The sequence below is a fragment of the Chiroxiphia lanceolata genome, chromosome 7 (genome assembly GCF_009829145.1).
Source record: "Chiroxiphia lanceolata isolate bChiLan1 chromosome 7, bChiLan1.pri, whole genome shotgun sequence".
Taxonomy (NCBI): domain Eukaryota; kingdom Metazoa; phylum Chordata; class Aves; order Passeriformes; family Pipridae; genus Chiroxiphia; species Chiroxiphia lanceolata.
Window position 1 is genome coordinate 16,388,895 of NC_045643.1, and position 25,248 is coordinate 16,414,142.

The window sequence follows — 25,248 nt, forward strand, 5'->3', positions numbered from 1 at the left end:
GTCTCCCTGTGCCATGGTTTGTGAGGACAGTGACCTACATAGGATTCAGGTTTTAAAACTGTAACGGGTCTGCTTCTACCTGAGACATGTTTTGTAATCTGTCTGGTGACGCAGTTATCTAGTTTGAATGTGTGCCAGTGTTTATCCGAGACAGGCAAGTACAGAGTCAGTGCTGAAGGATTGCTCCCGTGGTCCTTTTCAGCTGTTTGCAGACACCAAAAGCTTCCATAGTTAGATAGTGAGCTTTATAGGTCAGAGATGATGCTGTATGTTTGCGAGCATTAGCACTCTGTTTTGGTACTGCATAAATAACACATGCAAATGACAACTAATAAATAAATAAAAATAAACTCAGAGGCAGTAGAAGATTGGCCCGGGAACCTCTGCAGGTTCACTGATAAAGATAGAGCTATGCACCCTGTTTGGGTGCCCAGAATTCAAGGGGTGTCTCTACCAACCATATTCTTTCCATGCTTGAGATGGAAAAATAATTATGGAGAATATTTCTTGAGAATTGCAAACTTAAATGACAATTAGGTTTTATCAGGTGTGTGGATAGCCAGACCCTGCACAGCTGGCAGAAGGTAAAGGAATTTGGATGAATGCTTGTGCTTAACCATTTTGCGATTGAATTTGGTTTATCCTTCTCAGAATTCAGTAGAATATTTCATTCTCTGAATCTATTTTGAACACCTTAGGAAACGTTTCAAAGGGCAGCTGGCTTCCCTGACTGCGTTTAAAGTATGTCCACAAAACATTTATCATTTTAAACTATAGCAACAACATTTACTTTGAAAGGGCTTCTTTTCTCTTTCTAGGAAGGCTGTTCTAGCTTCTTTTCCCCCCAGGCTTCCCGAGCAAGCTGTGTAAAGAGAAGTGGCTCCTGTGGCCGCTAAAGAAAACAACTGAACCAGACAGGCCTTTGCTGAGAGCTTAACCTGGAGTTTGTGCCAGAGTGAGTACACAAGCATTACTGAGAGGCTTCTTTCTTCCATCAGACATCAGAATTGTTTTCCTTTGTGACCACGGGCAAGCAGGTGCTTGGAGTAAGCCAGAATCCGTGAGTTAGACTGTATTGGATAGTTATAGCAGCGTGTACTCCTGGAGAGTGCTCGGTGAGGGCAAAACTGCAGGAGGGGAGGCAGGGTAAATGTCATTGCACTTATCTGAAGTTGCTTTCCAGCCAGCAAGCGTGAAGCTAACATCCTCTGCCTCTGCAGTGTGCTGCCATTGCAGCACTGGCTGTTTTTCATGATTAGCATTGCAGATCTGCGTGCATGCAGCTTTGTTGCTTTTACACCTTCTTCTCATGAAGGGAAATTTTCAAACTTGCTTCCCATGAGGTACACAATTCTAGAAAATAGCCTTCTTTTGAACTTTTTTAAGTTGTAACCAGTAAGGGCTTTTCTTGTGCAAGGGAGAGTTTGCAGGTTCCATAAGGACCTTCATCCCCAGACTGTGTGGTGAAGGGAAAGGTGGTATCCCTTGAGGACAGGCATTGGCCAAGGTCTACTCCTTCCTGTTTCTGATGATAAAAAAAAAATTATATAATGTATGAAGTTACTGTGAAACTTAAGACCAGATCATGAGAAGAAACCCTTAACTTATTTTTAGCAGTTCAGAGGAACACTAATAAGCATTTTTATTAACTTATGTATTCTATGTCCATCATCTATGAAAAGCCAGATGAAAGGAAATGATGTCACACCTCAAGACACTGTGATGCTCTAGTGTAGGTGTCCAGATGCTGATGTGCCCAGACAACTCTGCAATCAGGTATGAAACTTTTGGCCTGTAAACTGTGATTATGAAGAGGAAACATACAGAAACCTGCACTTTAAAATTCTGAGAGAGAACTGTTTTGTTTCCTATGGATTTCAGAACTGATGCCATTAAAACAAACAACAACAAACTCAGTGAAACATGGACACAGTTTTGTAGCTTTCTTGTCTGAGCAGTTAATACTGCAGAATCTATAAATCTTTATAACTTCCAAATTTTAGACTATACTGCTTTAGGTAGTTTCTTATTCATAGTCTATCTTAGGCGTACAGTTTGGAGATGTGTGGAGATCTAAAGCAATGGGAGTATATCCTTCTGTGGGAAGGACAAAGTAACTATCATCAGGCATTCATTGATCAAACTGGTGTAGTTTTGCAGTAAAGATACTCATCTTCAAGACATAGCTGGAAATAAAGGTACTACATAACTGATACGAAAACTTCTTCCAGTAATTATAACTATTTGTTTCCTTGGTAGTTATGTTTTAATACTCCTACCATAAAATAACTCCATAATGAAATAATAGAATTTAGAAGAGAGTGAGATATTGAAGCAGTGCCCATTACTTCATCTTCTTTTCATCAAAGTTTCCTGCCCTGATAAAATATTGAACAGTTTGTGAGAACAGCTTTTTAGCTTTTGTGTGCTGCTGTGAATTTGTGACGTGAGTGTAGTTGCTGCCCAAGGACATAGTACTTACTGGAGGGTTAGGTATGAGAATCTTGTTAACCTGCAGTGACTGTATCTGAATACCTTATAGTTGGCACAAAAAAAAAAAAAAAGGAGTAGTATCTTTCAACATCTCATGAGATTCATGAGATTGTTATTCAGCCTGAACATAAATTATAAAATATACTTTTACATACTTATCTATATTTATATTGTTTTTCAATATGTGAAATAGTACTTTGATGAATCATTACAACTAGCCTTATTAGACAAAATAAATGAGCTATATCTGCTAAAACTGTGCTTTTGATTTTTTTTTTTTATTCTGTCTATTTGCTTTCTCAGAAAATTGCTTAGTTTGATAAAATTGGAGGCTCTTTTCCTGTAATTAGTTTAAAATAGATGTGGAAGGAAATTTTCTTTCAGATATATTCCATTTTGCTTCAAAACTATTTTTTAATGACCTTCAGTGTAACAAAGGGAAATTACTTTATGTACTTCCGAAGGTTATATTGGGTGTTTTTCCATGAGTTTCACACTAATATTTTGTGCGTTGATGTAAAGGAAACATGTTGCATATTCAACCTTTGGACCCAGTGTCAGAACACAGTTGCTGCATCTGGTCAGCCTCACTTTAATAAACTGTTTTGTAAAACCTGTACAGATGTTGGTTGGTAGAGACAAGCTGTCGTGGCCTGTTCAGTGCTACAGGAAGAACAGCAGATAGAGAAAAACCCAGCTCCTTCTTAATGAGGTCTTGTCTCACCAAGACAATTTGAAATAACCATGTCATTTATAATTGTCATTTCCCGTCATGTGATGCTTAACAGTGTGTCTATGGCCAACCATTCAATACTCTCTCCTTACTATACATTTTAGTCTTTTGTTCAATTTATTTGCTGTTACCAAAAGTCATTATTATATTATTGAAGCATATCCATGCTGAAGAATTAAGATAGTAAAATATGGACTGTGCTTTATGCTCATTACAAGTTACATTCTTCTATATAAGGAGAAATAGTAGTAGTCACCAGGAATGGAAATAGAATTACAGTGCATTATGGTTTAGTGACACAGTACGTTTTTACCTTGGAGCACCAGAGAATTAGTAATTATGTACCTGTCACTTAAAAGGAGGGAAAGAGGCTGTGACCAGTTTATGGTGTTATGTGCCATTTCCTCAACTTTTTACATTCTCTTTGGAGGGAAAATCCTTGAAGTGTGAATCTGGCATAACAATACCAGCTCCTTACAGTATGTGGCTCAGACAGATAAAAGTTGAATATTACATTATTCTATGTTTGTATGGAGTGTCAACAGCCATAACATCAACATGTTGGAGGTGCTTGTAAGTATTAGTACTGCAGATTTAAATCTGTAATCCGAAATCAGGACAGGAAAACTGCTTTCTACTCCATTCTACAATTTTGATTAAAAAAATCTTATTTAAAATGCAGTTAAGTGTCTTCATTCTTTGTTTACTTGGTGCTGTATTACAGTTTGCCAAAAGTGGTTTAGGTAGCAGTCACCCTCAGAGTTCAGAAAGTACGAAAGAGGAATAACAGTGGGTGTTTGTTTTTCCAGTTGTTCTTAGGTAAACAGGGATAATTGATGTATCTTATCACAGGGTGGTTTCTCTCTACCTGACAGGAGTGTTTTTCTTGGGTTTTTTTCCTTCACAGATGTTGACTGATTATCTTAAACAGCTTTGTGTCTCTTTTCTTAGTTACACTACGCCTTACACAATTAGTTTGAGTGATGAAAAGAATGATGTTATGTCAGTGGCTTTCCAGACTCTTGCCAATTCATAAAGCAGTGGGTTTTGGATGTTAATTTCTGTATAGAGCCAGTGCCTTGGAGTTTGCGTTCCAGGGAGCAGTGTTTTTAAATATTGCAAAATTATATTTTCTTATTGATAAAAAGACTTTTTTGCTAGATGTTTTTGCGATGGTTGAAGGTTCATAAACTTCTTGTATGCTTTCCATTGTCACAGGGTCACATTAATGGTTGGGAATAGAGGTTCCAATGGGAGGTCAATAAATAGTAGTATTCACTTATTTTTAGTAAGTAAAAATGTATCCTGTCTCACTATGAGATTCAAAATTGCACTAAATGTCAGATTTTTCTCAAGTTAACTTTTTGGTTCTGCATCTCTTATTTGGATGTGTTTTTAGTATCATTACAAGAAAATATGGATAGGTTTTCTGTTTTATTTTGGAAATAAAAACTAAATTGAAAGATGCAAAATTCTCTCGGAGAAGTTCTGACCACCAAAAAATTAATCCCACTTGTCAGTTTGTTACAGTCTAACGTTTTCTTTCATTTTGTGTATTCTTTCCTGAAGATCTGGTTGTTTTTAGAGTCCAGAATATATAATTTTCCTTTAGAGGCAATCATGATGGAAAGAAGTTGAACGTAAAATGTTCCCAAATTAGCAGCATAGGTGTGCACCTTAAAATCTGCAGTTATTCTGACAGAATGCTAGCTGTGAAGGCACAAAATTCAGAGGATCTGAAAATCCTTTTCAAAACCTTGTCATTACTTAAACACAGACTAGATGGGTATACAACCAGTGGAGTGTTTAAAGCAGATCAAGTATAGCAGCAGTTGCTGCTGTTTCTGTTCTTCTGGGTTCTTTCCTCAAATAGCCTCAATAGCCCCTTTTCCTGGGTTAACAGTATTTTTCTAATTAAATATGATTTCAAAGACAAATGCCCTCTTAATGCCAAAGCTTGCTACAGAAAGGATTCCTTAGAGTAAACAGACAACAGACCAAAGAGAAGAAAAGTTAGCTGCTGCAGCATTCTTTTGGCTGTGCCTCAACTCCCACTGGCTTTGCAAATGTTAAGGCTATTCAGCACCTGCAAAATTTACTAAGTGTCTCAGACCTAAGCTTGGGAACCACTCAGCAGTGGCAGTATGTTACAGACTTGTTACCCAGTATGTGGCTTAAAAATGCTGGGTTTGGACTTTGATCCATTGTCATCCTCATGAAAGTGCCGGTCCTACAGATATTTAAAGTCATTTCGTGCATCTCAAAATATGTTCCCAGTCCCTCTTTTCCAATCTTTCTTCATGTGTGATGATGCATTAAGGCCCAGTTTTTCAAGCACGTTCTTTAACTATTTCTTTTTTAGCCTTCATTGAGAAGACAATCAGCTTTCTGACTAATAGTTTTGGATCAATGTGCTGTGTTCCACTGTGATGGTATTCTCCAAAATCTACGTCCCCTAGAAATCAACAGGAATGTGATTCAAGCTTGCTTCTTGAGCTTAGAACAAAAAATGGTCCAAAAATAAAGAATATTTTTCTCGGGAAGCTGTAATATCTACAGAAGTTTAATGTAGTCTTCAGCAGACGTTTTATGGAGTTGAGGATCTGCAGTTTTCCAGAGAAATTACAGAGGACACTCACTGCTGGGACCCATGAACTCAATTGCTTTTGTTCTTTCCTAGACATTTGATCTCTCTTCCACCCATTTTATGTGCCTTGCCCATGACAATTTTGTTTTGTGTTCAGAGTTCTGCTGAAGAGTGAGTGAGCTGAGACTCTCCTGGGACATGTCCCCTAAGTTTAGGTCTCTTTCCTATAAACAGTTGCAGTTGTTTTTAATAACTGTGAGTTTCTTTTCATACTAGGTGATGCAGATGTACCTCCCGTTCTGTGGGATTGCCATATCCAATGCCCAGCTATTTGCAGCTTCAAGAAAGGAATATGACAGAAGCAGGGTAAGTAAAAAACGTATAGTGGACCAATATCAAACTTTGGTGTTTTGTTCCTTCAGGGTCCAGCTACGTGTACGTGTTTGCTAAGCAGACAGTTTTAACTACATTTCGTTTCAAAAACTGTGTTTTCAACAGATCTCTGTCTTGATTGAAGCAGCAAGCAGAGAGCGTGGGAGGGAAATACACTCGTGGGGGTGGCTGTTGTTTCCTGATGTCAGTTCCATGTTTTGTAGTGCTGAAACAATTGCATTTGTGGCATAGACAGTGCAGGAGAGAGTGTTGCTTTGGCAGAGATTCAAGTTCTCATAAAATTCTAGTAATATCAAGACTTTTCCATCCTGAATTTTTAATATTCAATTCATGTGCAAATAATGTGGATATATCTTTCTAAAAGTAAGCAGGAAAGAAACCCCTATATATGAAGGGTTTTGACAGCACGTGTCTGCAAAGATGCATTACTCATGATTGCTAGTGCCGTGCATGAGTTGGGACAGGAGGTTCTGAAGTGAAAATAATGCTGAGCTCTCATGTCATTTACTTGTCAGAGAGGTTTTTTAATTTTTTTAATTACCTCAGAGAGGTAATTTAATTTTTTCAAGAAATAAAATGGTAATTTCGAGGGGTTTTTTTTAAATCGCCCTTCCTGCAATGATGACAGGAAGTTATACTTTTGTTAGCATGGATCACAGCTCCAAAGCTTCAGTAAAAATACACCTGACAGTGTTGAACCTATTCTTCCTTCACAAAATAGGGGAAAAACAGTGGTCTGGGCCTGTATATTGAGCTCTGACATTTTTATATTCATGATTTTGGTGCTTTCCATATGCGAAAACTAATGCTTTGCAATACTTTGAAAACTAATAATAGCCCTTTCTAATATTTAAGGGTTGTGAGGAATCTGAGCTTGTCTTCGGTTCAGATCTGACAAGAGACCATTATATTTTGGGGTGGAGATGCGGAGGAGACTTGGGGAATAAAAAAGATTGTATGCCAGAGTTCTTTTCTTTGTTTGATGTTCAAATAAAATAATTGTTTGACTACACAGAGGCTTAAAATTTGCTGCAGATTGCCAGACTGCAGGGAACTACACAGAATTTTGAGAAATCAATGTTTAATCTTCCGAGAGAGACATTCAGCAGAAAAGCGTTAGAGACATCCTCATTCTTTATTAGAAAAGGGTAAATTCTGGTGGTTGGATGTATCAGGAAGTTGGGTTAGAGATACAGATTCTTTGTTTCTTGTTGCTGCTCAGCCATGCGAAGCAAAAATGTCATTGCCATTTGACAGCTACATGGTGACCCGTACATGATTGCATTCTAGCCTATTGGGGGTCTTTAGCTTTGCCTAGTCCAAGGCTGAAGTTAGTTGGCAAGTACCAAGTGGTGGCTTTGCCTTTCTCATCACACTGGCCCTCAATGGTGGCAACTTCCAATTTTGCTGAGGACCACCTCGTTAGAAGAGCTAAGACCACTCCAGTTTATAAGCTTGCCTGTATCGATGTTCTTTATCTTTATCGATGTCCGTGCCCAAAATGAAAATAAAGGAAAAAGCACACTTCTTTTGACCCATGGTAAGAAAGGACAGGGCTTATTTTTTTTAAAGTTGATGAAATGAGAGGGGAAGCCCTCAGTTTTAAAACACTATATTTTACAGACATGTTGGTGGTAAAGGCTGGATCAGAGTGCTGTTAGAATGTGAAGTATTGATGTGGGTTTTTTTCCTTTCCAGCTTTGAACATGAAAATTGGGTAATAAAAGAATAAAATGGAGTTTAAATGCCCTAGCAAATTTGATATAGAAAATCAAGTAACTCAATCCATACTTCATTGCATTATAGCCATTTTTTCTGGACCAAAGAGAAATAGTTTGAAAGATTGCCACTGTTTGCTAGGAGTTGGATTGCACCTAGTTATGAACTGAGAAATACTTCTTTCTTTCTTCAGTTACCCCCATGCCAATACTATTGCCATAACCATTAAGAACATTTTTGAATGAAGATTTCAATGGATCATTCATATTAAAATCAATCCCAGGGATGATACCTCCTTTGCAATGCTCCGTGTACTTATTAATTCTACAGCCAATATAAGAGTTTTCTGTCCCTGTATGCAGGCATTACTGGAAGTAGTGAATGATCTCTTTGAGGAACAGACTGACTTGGAGAAAATTGTCAAGAAAATTATGCATCGGGCCCAGACTCTGCTGAAGTGTGAACGGTGCTCAGTATTACTTCTGGAAGATATCGAATCGCCTGTAAGTGTAGCTGCACATTCTGTAGAAAGACTAATATTTGAGTGATGGAGCACTTTTTTATTGTAGTGGAGCTGTTGCCAGTCATATAAGTACTGGACAGCAAGAATTCTTCCAGCATGTTGTTCCTAAATGTGAGTTAGGTACAGGTCAAATCTTTATCAATAACCACTGTTATGTTTTAATCCCAGTAGGCAGCTAAGTCCCACACAGCCCAGTAGGATGGGGAAGGGAGTTGGAAGTCTAGAAGTGTGAAAGCTTGTGGATTGAGGTACAGACAGTTCAGTGATAGTCCCACTGGGAAAGAAGGGTTTGCTACTCAGGGAGTTTGGTACAAAATGGCCTCTTTATTAACATGGCTCCTGCCTTATATAGGGCAGGAGCAGAACTTGCCAGAAAAGTGGTGTAACCGGGAAGGAGCAAGGGCGGAACATACTAAAAAAAGCATGTTCTCCAAATAGGGAAGGGATGGCCGTATAAGGAAAATACTGCAATGCAGCAATAACTGACCAATAAGATAACAGGACATAAGAACATATGGGCTAAAGGGGATTTTTAGGGAAAATAGGGTACAATAAGTGGGAAAATACAATAAACCGTGAACACAAATTCATAACCCAAAGTGCAACAGTTTAATTAGTTTAAGTCATCATAAAGGGGTTTTGTTTTCACATGGTCTCCTCTTCCTCAAAATTCCTCCTCCAGTCCTCGTAGTTTTCGTCGTTCCCACCTCCAACGGTTCAGTAGGTAAAGCAAGAGCTATATACACAAGCAAAGCAAAATAAAGAATTGATGATCCTTCCAGTCACAAGCAGGTGATGTGTCATTTCCAGGAAAGCAGGGCTTCATGTGCGGTGGAAAACTCCCTCAGATTTATTGCTGAGCATGACGTTGTATGGTATCATAGTACAGGATACCCCTTTAATTAGCTGGAATCAGCCCAATCTATTGTGCACCCATCAAGGTATTCCCCAGGGTGGCAGAATGAGAAACAGAGAAGGCCTTGACACTATGTAAGTACTGTTGAACAGTAAAACATCTCTGTTATAAATGTTTTAACATCTGTTATAAATGCTGTTTTCATCACATAACTTAAACGTATCATCACTACAGGCTACTATGAAGAAAATCAATGCCACCTGAGCCAAAACCAGTATAGGTACTTTTTTCAGATGAAAACTGAAGATACCATTGTGATTCCTTATGGCCACTTGAAGGCATTTAATGGATGTCTGTAAGCTGCTGATGGATCAAACTATCACTGGTGTGTGATCCAGCTGATATTCTGTGATTCTCAGTAGTCTGTGTGATGGAATTAGTGCTTACTACAGAGCAACTATGACTTAGCTTAGAAGCAAACTGCTCTTGTGGTCTGCTTAAAAAGGAAAAATTACCTAATTTGTTATCAAATATTTATTTGCTCAGTTCCTTTCTTTTATGATACAGCCACAAGAAAGAAAGAAAAATCCTGTCTATAGCTTCATTTACATTTATAACCTTGCTAACATTGTCAGGCCATTGACTTATCAAATGGGTGGTGCTTGCAAGCAGTTTCAGAACCAGAAACAGTTGCATCATCAACCAAATCTTTAATGCTCATTTTTACAGCTAACCTTTTCTGCATAACATCCAGTAAGTAATTATCAGGTATCTTTGTTGATATTGCTATGGTGTTCATAATTTTGCATCTGTTGTTGAAGTGTTGAAAACTGAAATAAGTAATTTCTATTCTAGTATGTAAACATGTTATATCTTCAGTCAGACTACTGACCACTCAGAAATCACAGCTAAAAATAAACTCATCAAGACTTTGTTAACTGAGATACTGTGTATTCAGCAACTCAGCAGGATTTACAGCAGTCTAATAAGTGTCTTCACAGTAATCAGCTTCTGAACTTGTCTCATTAATATAATTTTGTGGAATCTAATTCTTTAGTGTGGAAGAACAGCAAGACGGTGAGGGCTGAACCTGCAACACAGGGAGTTTTCTCAGCTACTTTTGGTGACCACTGGGATTTTTTCCTTCCTGAAACTTTTCTGATCACTTTAGGTTGGCAGGAGTCTGTTTGGAAATAGCTGTGTTTGCCCCTTTTAACAAGTTTCTTTACTACTTTGCAAAATAAATAATGAGAACCAGTTTCAATTCCTAAATAATGAAAATGCTGTTTAAAGATAAGTCCTCTTGTAACACAAAATCCATTGGAAAAGACACATTTGTATACAAATGCTGAGATAGTCATGTTCTAGTGATAGGAATAAGCTTTTACATTGAGCAGATGAAATGAAAACACAAATTTCAGCATTACTGAAGTAGGTTTGGTTTTTTGCAATTGCTCTGTCCACTTGACCAGTGAATAATTATTTCATTGCAGAGCTCTGTTAATTTGAACAGATAGATGTTTTGACAGGGGCTTTCACTGAGACTTTGCAGTACTGATATTTATAGGGTACGAAAGCCTCTTTAAAAATGCTTAACTTTTTTATGAGTATTGTTAGTAGTAAAATAAGTGGCTGCCTTCATATTGGTAGCTCCCTCCAGTGTTTTCAAACTATTCGGCACAAACTGTCCTCCTTTCTACTGATTTGAGAAGTAGTTGAAGGATAAAAACGTTGTTCGTAATATAATTTTTTTTCTACCCAAGTATTACTGGATTCACTGACTCTGCATTTGATTATTTGTTGCTAGGCTGTGACAAGTCTAAATGATTATCAGAGACAGACTCATAAGTTTGTTTGTATGGCAGAAAAAAACCCCATTCCTTTTCCTTGGAGGAAAGATATGATTCTCATTTCATTTAAGTTAACAGAAATGAAGTCATTTCAGTGGAGCTTGCCCTAAATTTTACTAGCTTTCATAAAAGCAAGATCAAGGTTTGTATTTCACTTATGTATTCTCTGCTATAGAATTTTAACGTTTCTAGTTTATTTTTTCTTTCAAAATTCTCCTGCCCCTCCACCCCCAATCTTATAATTGCAGTAGACAGTTCTACTCCATTCCTATGAAATGTCACTGTGTTTACAAGTATAATATGATTTTTATTTTCCACTGAACAGTGCATTGTGTTAGTGACTTCTGAGTGGCTTTGTTCAGTTCATTTTTCTGCTCTTGGTACTATTTCTGCCTTTGACCTTGGAGGGTTTTTTCCTCAAACCATAAGCAATGAGTTCTCATTCGTCTAGACCAAATTATGAAATGTGGCCAAAAAGTCTAAACTTTTTCTAAATGGTCATAAATCTTAGGTTAATTTGGAGTAGGAGAATAGCATCTTGCCACCCATTTGGTAATTTTTGCAAGTACCAAAACTGTTATTTTCCTGATTTTCCCCCATTTTGGAGGCTTAACCTATATATCAAAATAAATCTCCGTAGAGTAACTCAATATTAAACCATGTCTAAAATGTTGTCATTTGTACATTGTGCAAAAAGCTTTTACAATACAGAACCGAAGCAAAGTTGGGGACTCATCCAAAACAGTGACCTCTGTTCTGTGCCACATTAGCCACTCTTAAAAATGTTTAATATAGGTGCTGTTGGCACATACATTCAAGTGCAATTGGTTGCAATTAGTAATGCAAATGGGTCTTTCTGTATATTTTCCTATATAAAACAAGTGAATTTTGGGTAAAGCTCCATAACTCACATTCTGAAAGCCTTTAAAGGGAAGCATATCCTGTTTTAGAAGATAGTTTCCTGGAATTGAAAGATATGATTTGGTTTTATATTGTTTGTTAGTGAACTGTGCACAGTGTGTATTTTGAACATGAATTCTCCGTTGGAGGAATACAGATTGTATTTTTATTCTAAGACCATTTGATAAAAATACTGTTTAAATATAGGAACCTCACATTACTGTTTTCTTAGATATTAATCTTAATAACAATCTTAAGTTACTTTTTTTGTGACAGGTGGTGAAATTTACAAAATCCTTTGAGTTGTTATCTCCAAAATGCAGCGCTGATACTGACAACAGGTTAGTGCTCATGTCTTCTGTGGTTATAGATTACTTTCTTTTTTGCAAAGTTTTAAATTTTTCTTCACCAAGCTTTTATTTGCTTATGGAACTTTAGGTAGATTTGATTGAAGATTGTGAGCCTACAGTTTTTACTCAGATGAGACTCCTGCTTGCTTCAAGTGGAGAATTGCTTGAATAAATATTTATATATATATTTTATATATGTGCATATCTCAGGCAAGAAGCCAGGAAAAAACTGACTTTTTATTGTTGAACTTGTGGATAACACACATATTGTTTTGCATGGTTAATACTGAATTAAAAATTACAAAATTATTTTAGATCTCTTACAAAATGCCTCTGTACAATGTGTTGAAAAGCTTCCAGTAAAATTTTATTTCTGCTCTTGTCACGTTGGAAAGCCTAGAAGCCTCAGAGCATATACATTTCCTAGAAACTGTGTTCCTGTGACTGAATCTCATTTGGGAGCCCGGACAAAACGGAAGTATATGTTTTGCTTACTAGGATCTGTGTAAACATTTATAAAAGGCTAATTTTAAGTAGTTAGAGAGAAAGCTTTTTCTTCATGTGGGGTTGCTATATTAATTCCTATGAGATTATACCAGTGGTAACAGTTCACATAAAATGCCCTACATACCTGATGAGGGGAGGAAGATTGAGGACTCTAATGAGCTTTGTTCCATCTTTCAGGGCTCAGTGTTTATCATATTTTGCAAATATGATAATCATATAATGTAAAATATAATACATTTTATGCAGATTAATTCATACTGATTCTCAATGAGAATTCTCCATATCAAATGGTTGTCATAAACCTTCTCATGGATTGATCTTGCATTAAAAAGATGGGTAGTGTTGTTTTTAAGATCTGCAAACTGACAGCAGAGTCGAGGGCCACACAGAAAGATGGGTAGAGGCTAGATCTCTCTCATGTCCTGTCCACTACTTCAGATATGGGAATGGTGAGGCAAATCGAAAACAAGTGATAAGAAACAGGAAGATTTAAATATGAATAAATAATCTGTGATTCATCTGAGAATCACAAGTTGCTGCTTTTGAAAGAGTTTCAGAGTAGCAGTTGGTCTTTCCTAGGGGGTGAAAATACATTTCTTTTGTTCAGGGACAGGAGTATGAATCAAGGGATGTGGCTGTTATTCCTGTTTTTCTCAAACTTGATCTGTAGCCAGATTAGTCAAAACAATGTAGAGTGGTGTCAAGATAACCAAGCTGGCTCGTTTCTTGTTACCATAGTTATATTAGCATGTTTCCACAAAGCAGTTTGTAGTAGCCTGCTCCACATGTAGTCAAGATTATTTTAACTTTAGTCCAAGACACGAATAAACACATGCAACCTAGTAGCTACTGTTTATAAGACTTATAAAGGTATATTTCTGTTTATCTTAATATAAAGAGGTATTGCTTTTTCTTGGTTTTGTTTTTTTTTTCAATCCAGTGAAGAGTGAAGTTGATTTTACAATGACCAAGGTTAGACTGGAAGATATGATGTCACATTTGGATCTAGCACAGGCACAGCTTGAGTTACTGGCACTGTAGTGGGAAAATAAAGGTTATTTAGGATACAGAACAATGCCGTGAGCTCTTGACATTTGAGTATTTTTCTAGTGAGTTTTGCCCTTTTCATTCTACATTCTGCAGCTGTAACTGAATATAGTCATGAGACTTTACATGTGGAAAAAAAAATGGCAAGATGAATTTCTTCATCATTACAGCAGTTAGGATAAATATTTTCATTTGAAATTTGATGGAAATTCAAAGAAACTAGGCTGAGAACAGTTCTAGTTATAAGTTTTACCTGAATGAGAGAGAAACTCCTAGGACAATATGACTTTGCATGCCCTAACGTACTTTCTCACAGAGTTGGAAAAGAAGTTGGCTTTTCTTTTGCACTTCTTACATGTGTCTGATAGCATCTCACCTGTTTAATGCGTAAATATTAAATACTCATAGCTTTTTTCTTTGCTGTTAGTTGTAAAGAAATACCTTGCAATACCACACTTGAATTTACCTGTTCAGTTTGCAATTTTCCATCATACCATAATCAAGTTTGTTTATTATGTGTGCACACTGATGGCACACTGATGCCTGTTTTTGACAGTGATTTTGTTCTTGAATACAGATTTGCCAAGTCTCCTAAATTTCCTCTCCCTTTGAAAAAATAATACATAAAACTTAGATGTCTTGAGGTTTAAGTTCTGATATATTCTAGATGAAGATGAACCTGATGGAATGTGCTGTGGGTTGTGTTTTCCCTGCACAGAAGCAGCCATTTTCACAGATGGGATTACATTTTAGCAGGTAGCTGAGATTACAGTTCTCTAACCTGAGTTCCACTGGTAGTGGACACGTCAGCTGCCTGGGCCAGAGTATGTGTTGTGTGGGCAAAAATATCTGTGCTCCTTCCCATTTGGGCTGGTACAGAGGAATTGCTGAAATCCCTCTACTGATATTTCACCACCACTGTCCCTGGAATGTTGTGCTCTCTTCCAAAGTATAGGTGTAAAGCACTTGTTAGGAATGGAGACAACAAAATAGAACCTACTTTTAAAACTTTTTCATGGATTTTATCTTGTTTATTTTACTTGAATTCATTTGCTGCTTAAAGTGCTTGACACCCATAAGACAGTCCTGACTTATGTGTCTTATATTATATGATAATACCATTCAGATTTTTAAGTTATGAACTGGGAACTACGCATTTGAAATTAGATTCTTATACTTAAAGATTTTTGCTTCTCATGTATTGATGTCCTGAAATAAATTTTGAGTTATGAATGTGACTCTTCTACTTAGCTCAAGACCCCTTATATTATATGTAAAAGCTCATGTCAAAGTACACACGTAGCATTTATTATAGTCACTCAAAATTCTTATCCCAAATGAAAGTTGATACGCTTAGATTTGTGTAAATCATTATTATTACCTTTATTTATAGTCTTTTAAGTATATTAAGTTTTCTTTCAGATGAGTGACATAGTTGAATTAGTCTCCAGAAAATCAATGCAGTTGACAAAGTCAATCCTTTCACTTTGATTGAGTCTTTCAAGGATTTTACTGTGCATTCTTCTTTCATTCATGAGCATTACTTTGAAGCTTCAAGCTATTGTACTCTTCTCCGTAGCTTCTTCATTGCTTTTTTTCTAAGTAATATTTCTCAGGTGTTGAAAATTAATCAGTTTTCTTCTCAAAACTAAGACAACATGCATTTGTTTACTCATACATGAATAGCTAGACCTTACCAATGTCAAAAACCTGCCTGCAATAGGTCAGTGAGAACTTTCCTGCTGATTGGATGGGGTATAGGGAGAGGACTTTAAGGTCTGTGTAGATACTGAGTTTTCTGGAGAAGCTGTAGTGGGGTGTGGTGAGTTGAGCCCATAATTTGTGTCTTATGCTCATTTAGTGATAGCTCTCTAGCCCCTCTGTAATTGTGGCAGAAGCTGAACCAGGTAAAAAAAAAAACGGAAACCTTCACATATTGTGTGACTGCTTGGATCCACCTGCTGTAACATACCTGAAATATTGATTTTAAGACTTATTTCGTGATTCCTTCTTCAGCCATTCAGGTGTGTCATTTCAGACCAAAAGAAAAAAAAAAAAGGCATTTTGACAGGAAAATTATTAGAACTAAGAAATAAAAATACCCTGATATTGTTTAGAACTGTTCTAAATATTATTTAGAGCTTTAGGTGGGCAGGCCTATATCCCACAGAAACCTGGAACGTAATCCACACTGAATTCATAGGTAAATGCATATATTTATCATATATTTTACTTACTTGGGATGCTGATGCTGTTTTCAGTAGAAAGAGTTACTTAAAGGAGGGAATTTTTGAGGTACTGTTTCAATAAATACCAAATTACTGTTCCACAGTTAATTCTTGGTAACTATTAAAAATTGTGAGTGGTTCTGCCTTTCCTATGAATATGCATGTAAGACATGCTGGACTTGCAAGTAACACTGATTGTATTCTTTTTTTCCCTTGCTCTGCATTTTGATAGTTTCAAAGACAGTGTGGAAAAATCATCTTATTCTGACTGGCTAATAATAATAGCATTGCTGAACTCGTCGCTTCCACAGGTCTCCCAGTGAATATCAGTGATGCCTATCAGGATCCTCGCTTTGATGCTGAAGTAAGAGATTTTTAGAAATGTAAATATTGTTATCTTTTTGGCATTGCAACTAATATAAAAATTTTGTCATTATATCCAAGTAGCTCTAAAACATGTGAATATTATTTTGAATTTTTTTTCTAACCAGTATGTGCTCCTGATGGTCTTTCTGGTATTGACATGGCTTTACACAGTAGACACAGATCACTGAATTATTGTATGACTTTAGGCAGTTACTTTGTCCATCATTCTTTTATTCCTATTTATAAGTGATAACTTCATCTGTCATGTGCTTTGATATTTATGCAAACTGATTTTATTGCTGAAAATTTATTGATGTTCAGTGTAGCACCACCATCAGTGTTAGCTGTTGGGGCCACAGGGGCTGTACACACACTGCTTGTAAATAGAACTGATATCAAGGCAGAAATGTTGTTTGTGATTTAACTTAACCAATTAACCTTTTAATTTACTCAAATACACATTGGATTAGTTACGTCTTCACGATACATATCGCTTTCAATAAGAGTTGTTTGTGTATCTTAAGGTATCTTATTGTGTTGTTTGTGTGTTTTATTCATTCCAACCTCAGTTAGAAAGCTGTAGATGCAAATAAAAGTCTGTGTGTATACTTAACATCTAAATAAATGTTAGAGGCATACAGAAGGACAAAATCTTCACTGAATTCTGTCCAGTGAAACAGTATTACTATGGAGGACTTAGCCAGCAGTTGGGCAGCACATTAATCAGTGGACAGCCTTGGTCAGAAAGCTTCCCAAACTATATTACTACAATAAGTGTGCTTGGAAGTGTTTCATGTTGAGAGTTGGCTTGGTTCGAGTTTTATTCCATGCATCATTAAAGGGATTATCTCTCAAACCCACAGAGTTTTTTGAAATAAGAAAAATAAAAGGGACCTGCTGTAAAAAACTACAAAAAACTATGTTGATGCTAACATGTTCAGAATTTCTAAAAATACAATTAATGCCTGGGTTTTTTAGACACTCTAGCATAAAGCATGCCAATCCTTGATGTTTGCAATTGTACTTTTATTATATCACATCCTGAATAATTCAACTGTCTCTTATTTGTTTCACAGTCCTTTCCAAGCTAGTGACACTGCCCAATTTATGTAGAGAAAAAGAAAACCATACAAAGGGCAACAATTATTCTTTTGATGGGTTCCTGTGAAAATTTAATTCTTAAAGTCAGGTTTTGCATTCAATTATTTCTATAGTCAAGTGTAGTAGGAGGAAAATACTATCCCTTCTGACTTAGATGGAATCATACATACGAACATTTGTAGTTATGAACAGGTATTCTGTTCTCTGCTTCTGTTGAAAACACTATTTTTTTCAGAACACTAATTGTCATTTTCAAATGTTTATGCTCAACTTTCAACTCATTCACCAGGAACTTAATGCCAAAGTATTTTTGAGTTCATTTTAAGGCATATATCTGTAACAATTGTTCCCCTGCTTCTATGGATTTTAAGTGTCACTGATTTCAGTGATGAGTTCTGAGTATGCAGAATAAGCAGAAATCCTGTTAAAACCTGAGTTATATCTTTTGCTAGCTAGGAGATCACAGTGATCCCCTCATGCTTCCGGTATATGAATTATTGCTGGTCTTTTACTTTCCTTTTATTACAGATTGCCTGTAGCACTGGCAGTTTTAGTAAGAGAACATCTCCTGATCTTCTGTGGGAGGGTTCATGCCACTCTTACTCTAATCTCGTAAAAAAATATTTTCGATTCATCGGATTTTGCAGCAATGACACTAAGGAATAAAGCTTATTAACTGTAGAAAAGAGGGAATCAGTGACACTTATGATAAATTGTGAAGTCGTCTACTATTAGATAGAAAACAATAAATAAGGCAGTAAATTGTCATCAGAACAAAAGGAGCAGTTATCTCAAATATTGGTTTTTACTCCATCCTTCCATTCTTATTAACTTCACTTTGCAATTCCTCCTTTACAGCTGCATTACTAAGTCCAATTTCAGTTTGACACTTGGGAACAGTATTTCTAAGGCACACTTGTTCAGTGGAAGTTGTCTCCATTAAACCACCGGTGTAAGTAATCCAGGATTTGTCTGGATATTGCCTCAATTGCAATTTGTCTTCAGTGCCAAATCACACTCAAATAGTATAAGCTTTGTGTGTCAAAGATGCCAATGTTTATATTTTCTTTGGCAATTTTTAGAATAACCCTTATGACCTTTTGTTACTGTGAATGAGGTTTCAGCAGAATTTTTTCTGAGTGAGGGCCAATCCATACGGAATGACATTTTTAAACACATACTTACTCCTTGACATTTCTATTACTATAATTTAAAAGGCTGCAAATGGTACCTACCACTAATGGAAGCTCTCATTTCTACATTTCAGGCTGACCAAATTTCTGGCTTTCACATAAGATCTGTTCTGTGTGTTCCTATATGGAACAGCACCCACCAAATAATTGGTAAGACCTTCCTCGTAGATGCATAACTTTTGTGCTAATGTAAATTTAGTTCTGTCTTTTTAATTCTGTGTTCCTTCTCTTCTTTTTCACAGCTGAATATTGTTAAGTTATGTTATCTAGAATGCATGCTGAGGGTACATCCAAGAAGGGATGTTTTGTCTTGGATACTGCATGGACTTTTTCAGCTTTCCAGTTGTGTCACTGTTAAGTTATATATTGAACTGAAACATTAAAACTAATGCGATGAAAACAAAAGTTCTAACAACCCTAGTAAAAAATGTTTGTCTTTCTTGGGCCTCTCTCTTTAGTACACAACTCAGGCAACTGTTTCTGCAGTCAAGCAAAATGGTCATTTCCCTCTAATGATACACAGTCAGGGAAGACTTACTGGAGGGGCTGTGGCAGCTGTCAGAGTTGCCTGTTGCAGTGGTGTTTGCCGGATCAGGATATGAAAGGGTTTTATTGGATGTTTGGTAGGAGACTTCCCAGCTATGCTACACCTGGTTGGCGCGTTATTACCTACTCTTGGCACAAAAAAAAGGTTCTGTTTGTAAATAACAATGCCAGATTCCTCTGCTAACTTTCCACAGTAGAACTGACGTCAAAGCCATAGCAATTTAAATTATCAGGGCAAGAGTTAGATCCCTGTGTTGTGGCTGTCAGTAGTGCGTCGGTGAAGGCACTGGATATCATGCAGGATATTTGAGCTTCTTTAGTAGAGATGAGGTGGGAATTGAGTCTTAAAAATACAGCTTGTTGCTGCTGTGAAGTGTGTATTATCTTAAAGAAGTAGAAAGAATCTGATTCCTTGCTGCTGACGACTCTTAAAGGATTTTTCTAAGGGCATGTTGTAGCTAAATGAAATAGAAATGGTTTGTTGCAGTAGAAATCAGTATTACTTCAGATACAGACAAGAGCTTTGAACACTTTTTCAAGTGGTTTAAGGAAAATGCTTTTTTTTCATTGGTCCAGTTAATTAATGGATCAGTCATGAGTTAAAAAGGACTTATATACCCAGGTGATGCTAAACCAACCAAGATTTTAAGAATGAAAGTACTAATTCAGCACATTCTATTGCTGACTCCAAATTGCTAGGACAACTTACGTGATTGTTGTTAGCAAAGTGCTCAAGTTCTTACTCAAGCAGATCTTTGACCTTTTGTGAAAAGCACTGTGAGTGACTTATAGATTTGCAGTATTATAACATAGGGGGTAAAGAATAACAATTCAAAGTAAACTGAGTACTGGTATCAGTACAATCAGACTTTTGCGTGTTTATGTCTGTTTAATGATTTTCAGAAGAAATATTTGCAATTTTGCTTTTCAGTTTGAAATATGTATTTACTTTTTACCAATGAATAAAACACTCTGGGAATTAATTCATATTAACTCTTTCTAAAGGGGTAGCTCAAGTGTTGAACAGGCTCGATGGGAAATCCTTTGACGATGCTGACCAGCGACTGTTTGAAGTAAGAGGCATTTAGTTTCTTAGCATTAACATACTTTTCAGCAGGATTTGGTATTTCTGAGTAATGCTAGGGAGGGAGGAAAGAATATGTTGTCTATATTTGCAGTTTGATATTAATTCTCAGAACTCCTCACTTAATAAGGTTGTATCCTAATTTTTGGTATCTGATCTCTCTTATCTGGAGGCCAGTCACTTACCTGCATTCTTAAGATAACCTGTCTAAGCATGATTATTCCTAATATTTTCATACAATTTCTTTTAATGATTAAGCCAGCACTCATCTTTGTGTTTGTATTATAACTGATTTTAATTTACTTTCTTTTTTTTTTTCCTCTTTTTTAATTTTAGGCTTTTGTTATTTTTTGTGGCCTGGGTATCAACAACACAATTATGTATGACCAAGTGAAGAAATCCTGGGCGAAACAGTCTGTGGCTCTTGACGTACGTGTACATCTTCATGACACCTGTTCTTACTCCTAAGTATCACATGTAAAGGAGCCTACTGCTTCTGAACTTATTCAGTTATTTATTTATATATTTATTCAGTAGGTAGAATAATCTTGTGTATCTACCTCCCTGCACTTCGGTTTGTCTTATTAAGGTAATGCTGAAAGGAAAGTTTCTCGAGGTACACTTAGCTGTAGAGCGCATGCATAGCTTCAGTAATTTTGAACCTGGATATCTCATTGGATGCCTGTGCTTTTTACATCAGAAGGTGCAACAGTGGTGGTGGAGAATCTAGTTTCTTAGAGATGTAAGTGTAGGAATTAAGTTACGTGTTACGTGTATTTCCTTGTCAGTAGGATTTTTAGTATCAAAAGTAACATCTGCTGATCCCTTATCAGATGTATGTCTTGCTAGAACAGAGTCAAAGCAGGATGGGTGACTGCTCAGTAAGAACTCTGCTGTGGGCCAAGGCCAATACATAATGCAAGGTCCTGGCATTCCAACACATTATGTCTTTCTGTAAAATACTTATAGAGGAGCTAAATGGATGGAAAGCTTTCTATTTTTTGCTTATTGCTCTTCCTGTTTCAGCTCCCCCCAGTTAATGATACCTACCAGCTCCTGTGAAGTAAATTCTAAAATGCAGAACATTTAAAAAAAGCCATGATTATTTCAACTTCTATAAGCAGATTCAACAATACAGCACTATTCTCTGTCATGTGTCTGGAGATTTTAATTGTAATCATATTAATAATAATCTTGGCAAGAACAAAGCTTGGAGTTTTGAGGATAGCTTTACAAATTTGCATTACTTCTACTAAAATAATAATTAAGAACAGCTTGAATTAAATTTCATATCTTTTAAAAAGCATCAGGCAAGACCAATTAATCTTAAAACGTTCCCTGAAGAAAGGGTAACTTTGCTAAGACTTCAGTATCGTTTCAAATTCCACATGTGCTAAGTGAAGAAAATCATCTAGTGACTCTTGGGGATGATCCTGTGCAGGCTTAAAAGCTGGACTCAGCATATTCTGTAATCCCTGATGTGTGCACCCTTTAACTGTGTACCTCCTTTTTATTTATACAGTACCCACCATTACAATAAGAACCACAAAAATAGATTTGAGTATTTCTCCAGTAAAACAAAAACTAAACTGGATTGCTATGAAGAGTCTTTTTTTTCCTCTGCTTTAGGGTTGGAAATATTAATCTGTGTTCTATCATGTGGTCGACACAGGCATATTAAAGCTTTTTGAAGTCAGTAAGACTGTTTGTGTTAGAAAACTTTATAAGCATAAGTGGCTTTATTTATTATTCCTCTGTATGTATTCATTTAGGAGGAAAAGAGACCTTGTCAGACCTCCTACAAGATCTCTCATTCTTTAAATTATACAGTCATGAATTAGTATAAGCCCTCATATGTCCCAGATATTTGTGCAATATGACACCTTAGAATGAATACTCCTCCTGGCGAGAAAAACAAGCAGTGCCAGATATCGCACTCAGATACATAGGGATGAAAGTTAACATAGACACTTGTTATTTATTTGCTACTGAAAGAAAAGAAAATTAAATTTTTTTTGTTTAAAATACAGCTTCTTTCTTAGATCTAAAAAAAACTAGTAACCAAATAGTTTCCATGGAGAGTAGAGGTTTGATAAATGGCCACTATTCCTTAATAAAGAGTAATTCTTTCTATAATGAGCAACAGTGCTGGATAATTTGTATAAAGTGATGGAAGAGAGCAGAAAAGTGTTTAACAGTAGAATGGTATGAGCTGAAGGACTGTGAATCCATTTTTCTGGAATAGAATACTTCATTAGTATTTATGTATTTAGCGAGAATGGCAATGAATGGCACTTGAAAATGACATTGATATCAGATGAAAAATAAATCAATTTGATATATACCATAGTAAGATTCTTATCCAGATATACTGATACAGGTTTTTATATAGTATTCTCATAAGACTGACTAATAAATAGAAGACCAAAACTTAAATAAATGATGGGGACAGTTTAGAGGAGTATACCGTATAATTCAAAACCAGGCTAAATGGGTTTTTTGTATTAAGGATACAAAATTTGCAAATGATTAGAAGATTAGAATAATAAATATTAAGGAAGAGTGTAAAAATCTAGAGGGATATAATGAATGCAGATAAAGGAGAAACTTGACGAGAATTTTGGTATTAAGTGTAATCTGTCGTAGCAGAAGACATAATTTTACTAATTTTAACAATTTCTGAGCATAGTTACAATACAATTGGAGAGAAAAATAGATACTACTTGAGAAAGGACATGATGTGTAGTTATAGAAAGTAAAATGTGGGACAGAAAAAATGAATTGGTGTTTGTTATTTATTCTTTTATAGTGCAGGAATGAATTCCTGTTACTGTAAAAGGTGACATCTCTAAAATTGATAAGAGTAACTACATCTTGGGACTTATTGCCACAAGCTATTGTAAGTCAAAGGACTTTGACATTCATAGATGAAAATTATTTCAAAATGAGAAGCATACATCAAAGCTTTGGCACATAAAGCAGATTGGGTGTTGCTGTGTGGTGAGGAGGACCTGTCCTGGCTGGGAGTGCTCTGGCTCTGTGAGGTCCCCCATGGACCAGCACCTTGTCCCATGCACAGTCAGGACTGGTGAGTCCAGTACACAGGCTGGCTCTTCCACCTTCTGGAGTGCTTGTTCAGTGCTAGTGTTGTCACATAAGATAGAACATATTCCATATAAATGGATGAATACTAATAGGTAATGAGAGGAGGTTTGTGATACTTTGTGCATTTTGTTTGATGCTGTCATCTCCAGAAGGGTATTGAAAAGAATGTCAGGTGTAGCATAGAGGTGCAGTGATGTGCACAGGCATTACAGCAAAAGACATTTACGTTCTGTGAGTCTACTGTGATTTTACATTAAATTTTTCTTTTGATTGTAGAACTCCAGGAGAACAATGTAGGAATCCTTGTAATATTGAATTACTTATTGTCCATGATTCTCTATAAAATTCCCTGCAACATAAATGCCAAAAGCATGCCTGATAACCTGCAATTAGCTATTATGTGCTGCCATTCGGAACTGAATTACTACGTACAAATATTAATTAAATTTGCTTTAAACATAATTGATTAGACTGTAGTACAAAGCCCTGATAGTTCTATTTGTCAAGTGTACAAAACTGCTTTTTATCTTTTCTTCTGGGGCAGGTGTTGTCTTACCATGCAACATGTTCGAAGGCAGAAGTTGATAAATTTAAGGTAAGATTTGAGTTTTTAGATATTTCTGAAAATATAAAAATAAATTAAAATGGATGTGGATTATCTGAGAGAAAATTTTTACATCAAAAGCAGAAAATCTTAATTAACAGTGATTTATAAAGGATGTATCACGTGTTAGGCTGTTAAGCAGGGAAGGTGGAAAAAAAAAAATCTTTCCAAGGATAAAGACCTGCAGTGGTGGGTGCAGAGTGGCCCACCAAAGTTCCATTGAACTGGTTGAACTGCTGCTGGAACTGCATGTCAGTGTGGTTTGGTGGCCTCCTCAGCATGGACCACTATAGGGAAGTCAGACCATGTAGGAGATAAGGAAGAGACTAGAGAAAATAAGAGGGACTTGAGACTTTATGTGCTTATAGTGTGGAAGCTGTTCTGTGTTTACTGAAAAAGCAGAGCATTGACTGTCAAGATTGTGTGTAGGCTCACAAGGCTGGGTGGGAAGGTGAGGAATCCCTTAACTTCTGTAAGCGCCCTGGGCAGAATGTTAAAGTGATGTGTTCTGAATGTAGCATTGCTAGGGACCAATAATTACATGCTCTCTCTGAATCCTACCTTCCCATAGGATAGAAAGTAGGGGGAGCAGTGACCTTGCTCTTCCATTGCTGGCAGCACTGCGGAGCTGCTTTTGTGATAGACTTAGTTTGTCTTTTTCTGCTTGAGGAAACACGTGGGGTTGACACTTCCCTTGGCTATGAGGAGGCAATGTTGTAGAGAGCTCCTCAAAACTGTTTGGGAGGCTCTTGTGGAGTGTATCAGCGTTGGTTTCCTGTACATAAAGTGCATCAGAGACTGTAGCGAGGTCTGGGCAGGAGATCTGGGCTATTGTGACCCTGCACTGCTGGCATTCCCTGCTCTAGCACCCTGGCACCTGTCTGACTGAAAAATAGCTGTTGGGTCATTATTTTCACACTTGGCTGTCAGGCTGGAACCTGCTCTCTGCACCATGGGGATGATTGTGGTGGAAGGGGAAAGACATGGGTGACTTCACAGAGCTGATACTGATGAGTTACCTGGGCTGAGGAAGGGCAGCTCTTGCTAGTTAATTAGTTTGTAA

The 25,248-nt window shown here is 36.7% G+C and overlaps 1 protein-coding gene across 1 annotated transcript in view; it reads left to right on the forward strand.

Annotated features, from left to right (window-relative positions):
• The window catches only part of PDE11A (phosphodiesterase 11A), a 126,369-nt gene that overhangs the window by 39,937 nt on the left and 61,184 nt on the right, over window positions 1-25,248 (forward strand). The window contains 9 exon segments of the mRNA XM_032693770.1: window positions 6,090-6,179; window positions 8,288-8,428; window positions 12,331-12,395; window positions 16,419-16,459; window positions 16,462-16,550; window positions 18,921-18,996; window positions 20,398-20,465; window positions 20,813-20,905; window positions 24,126-24,176. Of these exon segments, the coding sequence (XP_032549661.1) occupies window positions 6,090-6,179; window positions 8,288-8,428; window positions 12,331-12,395; window positions 16,419-16,459; window positions 16,462-16,550; window positions 18,921-18,996; window positions 20,398-20,465; window positions 20,813-20,905; window positions 24,126-24,176 (714 nt within the window).